The sequence below is a fragment of the Sorex araneus genome, chromosome 6 (assembly GCF_027595985.1).
Source record: "Sorex araneus isolate mSorAra2 chromosome 6, mSorAra2.pri, whole genome shotgun sequence".
NCBI lineage: Eukaryota > Metazoa > Chordata > Mammalia > Eulipotyphla > Soricidae > Sorex > Sorex araneus.
The window spans coordinates 82,969,445-82,981,057 of record NC_073307.1 but is presented as its reverse complement, the minus strand read 5'-3'; the positions used below and the strand labels follow the sequence as shown (position 1 = coordinate 82,981,057).

Genomic DNA, 11,613 nt, shown 5'->3' with positions numbered 1-11,613 from the left:
TTATTCTAAGACTGGCTAGCCAGGGTCCAGCTGCCTACATGGACACACAGGTCCAGCAGGTTGGGCAAAAGACCCCGAGCTTCCCCAAAGGAGATCTTATATAGGCCTTCCCGACCGTTACAGCAGAGCCCGAGCATTCCCTAGCCAATAAGTTCATAATTTGACATGCCTCTCCCTCCAATCCCATTAGGCCCATCTGCTTGTCCAGCCTATAGATTTAAAGGTCACAATTGCGTAAGCACCTGCACGGGTCCGAGGGCTGAGCCCGGCCCGGGAGGCTATCTGTTTAGATTATACCCTTATATGGTCGTAGCTCAGGAGCCCGCACATTCCTCTTGGAGCAAGCAGATAGCAGAGGTCTGAGTGGAAAATACACGGTTTTCATTGTCTTTGGCCCCACCAGTGTAGTCCTGCCTTAACATTTCTAACAATGATACTAGAAACTTGAATAACACTAGAAATAAACTGTAAAAAGAAAATTGGAAAACAATTGCTCAAAATATATTCCAAAAAATATTTGGAAACTAAAACGATGCTTTGGCTGACCACTGGGTCGTTGATAAAGTAAAGCAGAAAATAAAACATTCCTAGAAACTAAAGAAAATGAACACCCCAACTATAAGATCTTATAGCACTATAGCACTGTCGACCTGTTGTTCATTGATTTGCTTGAGCAGACACCGGTAATATCTTCATTGTGAGACTTGTTGTTACTGTTTTTGGCATATCGAATATGAGAAAGGTAGCTTGCCAGGCTCTGCTGTGCAGGCGGGATACTCTCGGTAGCTTGCCAGGCTATCCCAGAGATGATACGATTATAATTTCAGTTAGATTCATTAATTATTAAACTAATTATGTCAGTTAGATTCAATAATTATTAAACTAATTATGTCAGTTAGCTTCGTTAATTATTAGACTAATTATTAGTACTATGGAAATAGTTCAACGAGTCAAAGGAGAAATATTTAATTTCCATTCGATTTCATTACTACAATTTTTCCAGAACTTAATAAAACTAAATTATCAATGTAATTGAAAGTTTAATTCACAGTCAACATGAAGAGAATATATATAATAATATAATCAAATTTGAATGTGACCCTCACTAAAAAGAATTTCATCATTGAAAATTGATGAGCCCCGACAAATGAAACATTTCCTCCCACCCCGACCCCCAACCCAAACGCCGCCGCCATACAAAGGAAGCTCTGTTTCTGACAAATAAAATGTTTTAGAACATTTGAGCAACCATCATAATACCAGCCTTGGCTGTACTGTGAACTTATTATATATTAAAAAATATCCAACAGGGCCAGAGTGAGAGTGGTAAATAGTACAGTAGGTAGGGCATTTGCCTTGCATGTGGCTGACCAGGGTTCAGTCTCTGGCATCCCAAATTGTTTCTCAAGCACCACAAGGAATAATTCCTGAACACAGATCCAGGAATAACCCTAAGTATCAACGGTTGTGACCCAAAAAGCCAAAAGAGGAAAAAAGATTAAAAAAAAAAAAGAAGACCCATTTTTCTTTTTCTAATCTTACCAGAAAAGAAGACCCGGTGTGTTTCTCCTCTCCTTGTCCAACTAACATATATTCATAATATTAATAGTATTCATAATATTAATCATTTTGTATGGACACAGCAAGAGATGCATTAAGCTTATGGAATTGCTCTCCTGGGATCATCTCAATCTCAGACTACAGTGCTCAGGCCAGATTAGTCTTTCCTATCCCTAGCAGGGTCCTAGTCTCATCGTTGCTTTTGGATCATGACAGCATTTGTCCATGACCAAGCTCTTAACTTATGGTTAAGCATTAGGCACTTTGGCCAGGCCCATCTCGATGCTAGGGTAGCACCTAACTCACCACTTGCCCTGGGTCCCTCGTCGGGACCCTGCTTTTGGGGGTGATAGAAAGTTAAAACAGCTGAGACTTAAGTCGAGAAAGCAGATGCCTGGGAGTGAATAATACTCGAAGCCAATTAAATCCCATGTTACAAAAACATATTAACAACTGTCTTTCTTTGTCCATACAAAAAAGGACATTGATTTAAAGTAAACTATTCAAAAGACACAAGGAGAGGAGAAAGGCAATATTAACTTACAATACAAGTTCAGTGTCCTAGAAAGGTCTGACCTTACAAATTAACAAAGTCTGATTAGGGGGAAAAGCTGATTAACTGGTTGGGGAAGAGAGCATAGAAGTGGTTACAGATAGACAAAGAAATGGGAGTGACTCGGGATCTCTTTGATGGGCATGACCCGATATTCTTAAGCTCCTTGTGGCAAGGGGAACAGGACACTACCAATGTTGTCTAAAATTGTTTAGAGATTATTACCAGATAAAACTAAATTCTTTGGCAAGGGAGAAAGGACAAACCAATGATATCCTACACATACAGTAGAATTTTCTATTTATAGTACTTCTCACTACTTTGGCACTGGGGAGTCCTAGGTGAGAATTATCCTAGAAATTCTCTTAGTTATTTCCTATAATTTACATTTTGGAAATACAGTTTTTGCATAAAAATTATCTGAAAGAACTAATGTTCTTGAAAGAGTAGTGAATATGTTAGAAAATATTCTTGCTCTTTGAGTTTATGGGTAGTGAATATGAAGAGGGATGAAAGATGATTTTGTACATAAGCAAAAGCTGATAGGTAATTTCAGAAAAGAAAGGTGATTTCTTTTACCTTAATGCTCTAATTAAACTTTATGAGAGGAATTCTCTGAAGTTCTGTATTGAAAAAAATGATATATTTAAAAAATATTATATTTAAAAGATAACATTAGCTTTACTAATGTATGTATTAGGGATACAACTTTACACCTTTTCAAATTGTATGTTACCCCACCACGACCACCATCTAATGCCAATATTATTCTGTCTCAATTCACAAAATCTCTTCCCTACTTCTTTTCCTCATTTCCCCTTTTATCTTTTCTCTCTAGTTACCTCAGTTCTGCACTCTGAATCTAAGGTTTTAGTTTTGTTCAGTTTTGGTTTTGTCTGTTCACTTACTCCTTTTCACTGTGTCCTATAAATGGGTAAGGCCACAGGGCATTTGCCTTTCTCCTTCTATCTCAGTTAGAATGACCCTCTCTGGTTCTATGCATATTGTTGCAAAGGAAACATTTTATTCTTTTCCCCCATCTCTTCCCTTTGTTGCTCTTGTTGTGATAAAGGGAATCACACATATTTGGTTGTGGTGTTCACATACTTGGTTGCAATGCTCGCCAGAAATTTCACATATGGTTGTGGTCTGATCAGTCATCTCACACTTTAGTTATGGTACACATATCTCACCATTCTACAAGGAAGTGATCATTGATGTAAAGAGAGGGGTGCGGCAGGGTGATACCATTTCACAGAAACTCTTCAGTGCCACCCTCGAGAACATCATGCGATGACTGGAATGGGAAGGAATGGGAGTGAGGATAGACGGTCGGCAATTATACCACCTCCACTTCGCTGACGACATCGTTCTCATAACACCAAACATTAGCCAAGCAGCACAAATGCTGGCCGACTTCAACCACGAGTGTGGAAAAGTCGGATTGCAGCTGAATCTCAACAAGACGATGTTCATGAAAAACAAACTAGTCCCTGAAGCTCCATTTGCTCTCAATGGAACGAACATCTCCGAATGCAGCAGCTATGTGTACCTGAGTTGAGAACTCAACATGAGGAACGACTTGGCGCCAGAACTGCACAGGAGGAAGAGAGCAACGTGGAATGCCTTTAAGAGCGTCGAAGAAGTGGTTAAGAGGACAAAGAACCTCTGACTTCGGGCACATCTTTTCGATTCCACCATTCTTCCTGCACTAACATATGCCTCAGAGACCTGGGCTCTACGCAAACAGGATGAGAATTCTATTCGGGTATCCCAAAGAGGAATCTAAAGAGCTATGGTAGGAGTATCACATCTCACTCAAGTGAGAGAAGGAATCCGGAGTTCCGACCTCCATCGATGGTCAAGAATCAGGGACGCTGTCTCATTTGCCAAGGCATCAAAAATCAGATGGGCCGGTCATGTAATGCGATTCAGAGATGACTGCTGGACTAGAGCTATTACTGACTGGATTCCACGGCAGGTCAGAAGACCGTGTGGCCGCCCATCAACGAGATGGTGAGATTTCTTCATCAAAGCCCTGAATGAACGGTTTGAGGCTCTTCCTGTTCCTAGAACAAGCAGATATCATTGGGCTGTACTAGCAAGTGTCAGGGACAAATGGCGATGTTACTGGCACCCACTTGACTAAATCGAAGATCCATGGGACAAGTGAAGTGAAGTGAAGTGATACACATATTATGGTTATAATATTCTTGGGGGCATGCTCACAAGTGCTCCCTGGGGTTCATACTCCTGGTCACATTGCTCATACATCTTTTCCTGAGAAACTTACACATATCTGGTGGAGTATGGAAGATTTCACATGACTGTGGTTCCAGGGTTTTTAAGACAGCAGAATATCTGGGACATGCTCAATGAATGTGAGGTGTATAATCTAGGGAGACCCCTGCTGCTTTCCCCCTTGCCACCTGGGTTCGGGGGTCTCAGGCTGCTTGCCCAGCCGGGGTCACTCAGGCCATGGGGCAGACAGAGGAGGAACCGAGAGCCAAACCAGTTGGTTGATCAGTTGCCGTTTACTCCATTCTCCCCACATGTCTGTTCCAGTCTCACTGAGCCCCCCCCATTCTAATCTCACAGTGCCCCTCATTCCTGTCTCCGCCTGTCTCTCCCACTCATCTCTCCATGCTCCATCTCACAGCCCTGCTCTCTCTCCTCCCCTCCCAAGTCTCTTATCTCTCCAACTCCCAGCTCTGTGGGTTAGCAAAATCAACATAAGAAAGAGATACGGGTTGAAAATAGACTATAGACTGAACATGATGCCTACTTAATACCTCTATAGCAAACCACAACACCTAAAAAGAGAGAGGGAGCAAATGGGAATGCCCTGCCACAGAGGCAGGGTGGGGTGAAGGGGATAGGGTGGGGGTGGTGGGAGGGATGCTGGGATCATTGGTGGTGGAAAATGGGCACTGGTGGAGGGATGGGTACTCGCTCATTGTATGACTAAAACGTAAGCATGAAAACCTCTAAGTCTGTAACTTTGTCTCACGGTGATTCACTAATTAAAAAGTAAAAAAGAAAGAAAGCCCTTCCTTTTTTTTTTTAATTTATTTATTTTTAATTAGAGAATCACCGTGAGGGTACAGTTACAGATTTATACACTTTTGTGCTTATACTTCCCTCATACAAAGTTTGGGAACCCATCCCTTCACCAGTGCCCATTCTCCACCACCCGTAAACCCAGTGTCCCTCCCACCCTCCCCAATCCCATCTCCCCCCCACCCCACTCTGCCACTGTGGCAAGGCATTCCCTTCTGTTTTCTCTCTCTAATTAGCTGTTGTGGTTTGCAATAAAGGTGTTGAGTGGCCGCTGTGCTCAGTCTCTAGCCCTCATTCAGCCCGCAACTCCTTTCCCCCACATGGCCTTCGACTACAATGTAGTTGGTGATCGCTTCTCTGAGTTGACCTTTCCCCGGAACGTGAGGCCAGCCTCGAAGCCATGGAGTCAACCTCCTGGTACTTATTTCTACAGTTCTTGGGTGTTAGTCTCCCACTCTGTTATTCTATATACCATAGATGAGTGCAATCTTTCTATGTCTGTCTCTCTCTTTCTGACTCATTTCACTCAGCATGAAACTTTTCATGCCCATCCACTTGACTACAAAATTCTTGACCTCCTTTTTTCTAACAGCTGCATAGTATTCCATTGTATAGATGTACCAAAGTTTCCTCAACCAGTCATCCATTCTGGGGCATTCGGGTTTTTTCCAGATTCTGGCTATTGTAAACAGTGCTGCGATGAACATACATGTGCAGATGTTGTTTCGATTGTACTTTTTTGCCTCTCTGGGATATATTCCCAGCAGTGGTATTGCTGGGTCAAATGGGAATTCAATATCTAATTTTTTGAGAGTCGTCCAAATTGTTTTCCAGAAGGGCTGAACCAGTCGGCATTCCCACCAGCAGTGAAGAAGGGTCCCTTTCTCCCCACATCCTCTCCAACAGCGGTTGCTTTTGTTCTTTTGGATGTGTGCTAGTCTCTGTGGTGTGAGGTGGTATCTCAAAGTTGTTTTGATCTGCATCTCTCTGATGATTAGTGATGCAGAAAAGCCCTTCCTTTTGCACACATCTCCCATCCCAACCAATTCCTCCAACCATTGTTTTCTTAGTGATCCCTTCTCTATTCCAGCTGTCCTCTCCGCGCCCATTCCTGAGGCAGGCTTCCAACTATAGAGCAACTTTCCTGACCCTTCTATCTACTGTCCTTGGGTGTCGGTCTTGTTATGTTATTTTATACTCCACAAACGAGTGCAGTCCTTCTATGTCTGTCCCTCTCTTCCTGACTCATTTCAAATAGCATGATACTCTCCATGTCTATCCACTTATAAGCAAATTTCATGACTTCATCTCTCCTAACACCTGCATAGTATTCCATTGTGTAGATGTACCAAAGTTTCTTTAACTGAAAGTAGATAAAGGACAAAAACAGATCTCTCAGTATCTGCATTGAAATCCATAATGCCCAAAAGGGGAGAGAGAGAGAGAGAGAGAGAGAGAGAGAGAGAGAGAGAGAGAGAGAGAGAGAGGGAGAGAGAAAGAGAGAGGGAGAGGGAGAGAAAGAGAGGAGAGAGAGAGAATATGGGGAATATTGTCTGCCATGGAGATAGTGAGAAGGTGGGAAAGATGGGGGTATATTGGGGATATTGGTGGTGGGGGATGTGCACTGGTGGAGAGATGGGCGTTTGATCATTGTGAGATTGTAACTCAGACATGGAAGCTTGCAACTATATCTCATGGTGAATCAATAAAATCTAAAAAAAGAAAGCCCTTCGTGATTGCCCGTCAGGCTCAAGGGTGGAAACACCACCTAGGGGCCATTCCTCTTCTCCTTAGTTCAATAACTTAATTAACATCTTGATTAACATTTTAATTCTACTTCTTAATACTAGTTCTTTTTGTATAGACACAGTAAGAGATACATTGAGACTTGTAGGGCAGCTTTCCTGGGACCATCTTGCCACAGATTCAGACTACAGTTCTCAGGCCAGATGAATCATTCCTAACCTTAGGAGGGTCTGAATCTAGTTATTACTTTTTGCATCATGACAGATTTTTTTCCATGGCCATACTCTTAACTTACAGTTAAGCATTATGGCACTTTGGCCAGGCCCATTTTGATGCTAGGATAGCACATAGCTCACCGCTTGTCCTGGAAACATCCAGTCCCTCATTGGGACCCTGCTTTGGGTGTGCTAGGAAGTAAGGACAACTGAGGCTTAGGTTGAGAGAACAGATATCTAGGAAAAAAATATCATTTGGAGTCAATTTAACTCCCATGTTACAAAAGCATAGCATTAACTGTCTTTTAATGCCCATACAAAAGAGGACATTGCTCTGAATTAACTATGCAAAGGACTTAAGGAGAAGAGAAAAATAATATTTACAAGTCAACAGAGCACAAAAGAAGAAGTTACAAATGAAGACAGAGGAATGGGAGCACTATGATGGGAGCAACCCAATAAACCTAAGGTCCCTGTGGCAAGGCAGAAACGACAAACCAATGTAATCCTACAGTTAGGGGCACCAGAAACAGAACTCAGGATCTCACACTTGCAAGGCAGGTGCTTGAGTCCTCCCCTACAGCTCGAGAGGTCATTTGTTTTGAAGTTTGCCATAGGGCCTCACCAGCATTTTCTCTGTCTTCAGTTATCCAGTGTTCTTCCATTTCTGCAACATCACTAGGACTGAATGATAGGAATGTATGTCTAGCATTGGGGTTGAGCTGGGGATATCTTGTCATAGGGTTCTATCATTGCTGGAGACATTTGGTCAATAGATAAACAGTTTGAAGCAGGGTTAAAAGACAAGCTATTTGTAGTGTCTATTAAATGTTCCTACATTAAAAACACACATTTTTCTTTCTTTTGTTTCCCATTTATATATTTTAGTTTTAAAGACTTAAATTTATTTATTTTTTCATCGAATCACCATGGACATACACAATTACAAAGATCTTCATTATTTGGTTTCAGTCATTCAATGTTCCAATCACCACCCCTTCATCAGTGTACATTTCCCACCACCAATATCCCCAGTTTCTCAGTTTCCCTCCCACCAACACCCCCCTCCCGCCTGCCTTCATGACAGGAACTTCCCTTTCTCTCAGTTTCTCTCTCCCTTGAGGCATTATTGTTTTCAATGCAGATACTGAAAGGTTATCATGTTTGTTCCTTTACCTACTTTCAGCATGCAGTTCTTGTCTAGAGTGATCATCTTCAACATAGTGGTCCCTTTTTCGTTCTAACTGCTCTGTCCCTTTACCACTTGAGATCGGCTTCCACCCATGAACCAGGCCTCCTGGCTTGACCCTGGTTTCTACTCTTGTTGGGTATTAGTCTCACACTGTGTCTTATGTCCCATAAATGAGTGCTATTATTCTTTGTCTGTCCCTCTCCTTGTCTCATTTCACTCAGCATGATACTCTCCGTGTCCATCCATTCATAAGCAAATTTTATGACTGCATTTTACTGGTGGCTGTGTAGTATTCCACCGTGTAGATATATCAAAGTTTCTTTAGCCAGTCATCTGTTCTCGGGCACTTGGGTTGTTTCCAGATTCTGGCTTTGTAAATAGAGCTGCCAAGAACATAGAAGTAAAGATGGTTTTTCTGCAGTTTGTTTTTGGGGCCCTGGAGTATATTCCCTGGAATATCCTGGTATTGCTATGTCAAGTGGAAGCACAATTTCTAGTTTTTTGAGAAATGTCTGTATTGTTTTCCAAAGAAGGTAGACCAGTTGGCCTCTCACCAACAATGAATGAGAGTCCCTTTTTCCCTGCATCAGCGCCAACACTGGATGTTCTTGTTCTTTTTGATGTGTGCTGGTCTCTGAGTGTAAGATGATATCTCATTGATCAAATACGTAGTTTTCATCTTTTCTTTACAAATACTAAAATATAATTCTGACTTAAATAAAATAAAGTAAAACAACAATAATAAAGCTCTATAAAAACATGGGATTGTATCTCTAAAACGAAGTCTCATAAATTGTTATATCAAATTTTAAATTTGATTTAAATTTAAATTTCCTGGAGAGCTAATGTATCAAAGTGGTGAAGAAAACATGCTCTGGGATAAGCTAAATTGGTTCCAAATTTCATCTCGACATCATAGCTCTTGGCATAGAGCTACATGGTGCAACATGGGTATCTAAGTAGTTATCAAAAGGATTTCTTGGGTATTTAAATGGGTAATATTTACAAAATGCTTAGCACAGTGTCTGGAATTTTATGCTTATCTAATCATGTGCTATATTGTGATTCATGTTTACAAATCTGACTTGAAAGGACAGAACCTAGGATAACTCCACTGATCATACCAGAGGTTCTTGGATGGCTGTCAGAGTGCTAAAAATAGAATATCTAATTTGTGAATCTCTCCCTGAGACTAAAATTTATGAGAGTGAGTTGTCTGGCACTGACTTGTGCTCATTTTTGCATGAGACTCTTTGCCAGGAAGAATGAATAGGGGCGTGGTGAGGATTTTGGGAGACTGTAATGAACAGCTTTTGGGAATGATATTGAACAAATAGAATTTAGTTATAGAAAGATGGATTAAGATAGATAGAGCCCCAAACATCTAACATACTATCTTTGATACATGAAATGTTTTAGTTAAAAAAATTTTTAGATAAGAAGATTATTCATCAAGTTTTTGTGATCACAACCGAAATGGCATCATTCCAAGAAAATAAATCTACCTTGAATAATTTAAGAAAAGAACTGTGTCAAGTAAGGCATCTTGCAGAACGTAACATCAGCTAATTCACACTAATACACATATACTATTTATTTCAATTCTATTCAGTTTTAATTTATGAAATGTTAGAAAGATCTTTTTAGCAGTCTTCTCACAGCTGCCTTTACCTCCTTGTTCTTCAGGCTGTAAATGAGAGGATTCAACATGGGTGTGACTACACTGTATTGCAAGGAGAAAACAAGCTCCTGCGTGGATCCTGAGTTGGGCAAAAGGTAGCGGAGAAATCCCGAACCATAAAAAAATGTCACAGCAGCGAGGTGGGAGGAGCAGGTCGAAAAGGCCTTGCTCCTGCCTGTAGTGGAGCTGATGCTCAGGATGGTGAACAGAATACGGACATAGGAGAAAAATATGAGGAGGAAATTTCCAAAGAAATGCACGACGCTGGAACAGAGCAGAGCAGTGAAGCTTGAAGACACATCAGAGCAAGACAAAGGATAGAGAGATGACAGCTCACAGCTGAAATGGTGGATATTTTGCCCTTCACAGAAGTCTAAATCAAGAGCTATAAGAATGTTGATGAAAGCATCCAGGAAAGCCACGCCCCAGGAACCGCACACCAGCCCCATACACAACTCTCTGCTCATCTTCTGGCCGTAGAGCAGAGGAGAGCTGATGGCAACATAACGGTCATAGGCCATGACAGCAAGCAGGCAGGATTCAGTGCCTCCAGTGGCAAACACAAAAAAGACTTGAGCCATGCAGCCCTCTACTGAGATGGATTTCTTCTTGGACAGGAGGTTCTCCAGAAGCTTGGGTACAGTGACAGAGGAATGGCAGAGATCCAAAAAGGACAACTGTCCTAGGAAAAAGTACATGGGGATGTGCAGGTGGGAGTCAGCCCTGATCACCACCAGCAACATCAGGTTCCCCAGTAGGGTCAAAAGATAAATAATAAGAAAGAGTATAAAGAGCAGAGCCTCGATCTGAGGCTCAGCAGTTAGCCCCAGGAGGAAGAACTCAGAGATAACACTGTGGTTTTTCATTTCTTTTACTATTTTCCTTTGAATATGAGACATAAATGGGATGAAGACTCTTCTTAATTTCAGGAAATATCCAGGTGTTTTGATCCTCTTCTCCATTCACAAAATGACATGCTTCTTCAAAAATTTGTGTTCTGAAATGATTAATTTCCTGATGTGTCTATGTTTTCTTACATCTATATATTTTCTGCAGAATTCCATTCATAAAATCAATTCCCTTTCACCTTTATTGTATTTTTCCTTAATGTCTTAAGAATCTGTTGTTGGTGTTTTATGATAAAATCTATTAAATCTGTTTGTAAGATGTTGATAATGAATCAGTAGAAGGGAGAAAATGGAGGACTAAGAAAACAATTGTAGATATGTTCTAATAGCAATTGTCTTTCAGAGCAAAAGCAGAGTATGGCTGTAGATGGGAATCAGTTTATTCCATCCATCAAACATTCATGCAATCAGATTTAGTGTGGGCACGGAAGCAGTTCCCATCTAATTGCTTATGTATTTTTCAATAAATGTTGAAATGGAGTCAGTGGGAATGTGAATACAGGAGGTACTGACTAAGGATTTTAAAGAAGAGAAGAAAAGGAATTAACTAGAGATTAAAGCATCACAGAGATATTCCAGTTCATACACAATCAGCCACGAGAATTTGATGACTAGTGTGAGTGTATTCTTTGGTCATAATCACGACACTTTCTTTGTGTGATTTACTCAGACTCAGCTCTTGTCTGTGCTTCATGACA

At 41.1% G+C, this 11,613-nt stretch overlaps 1 protein-coding gene across 1 annotated transcript; it reads right to left on the bottom strand.

The window, feature by feature from the left end:
- Positions 1 to 9,955: 9,955 nt before the first annotated feature.
- LOC101541679 (olfactory receptor 8S1-like) lies at positions 9,956 to 10,873 on the bottom strand. Its single transcript, XM_012931673.2, has one exon. The coding sequence runs from the start codon at positions 10,871 to 10,873 to the stop codon at positions 9,956 to 9,958; it is 918 nt and encodes a 305-aa protein (XP_012787127.2).
- Between the last annotated feature and the right edge of the window lie 740 nt (positions 10,874 to 11,613).

What these genes read in the sequence shown, in the direction of transcription:
- LOC101541679 (XM_012931673.2), bottom strand. Translation starts at nt 10,873, where the DNA reads ATGAAAAACCACAGTGTTATCTCTGAGTTCTTCCTCCTGGGGCTAACT.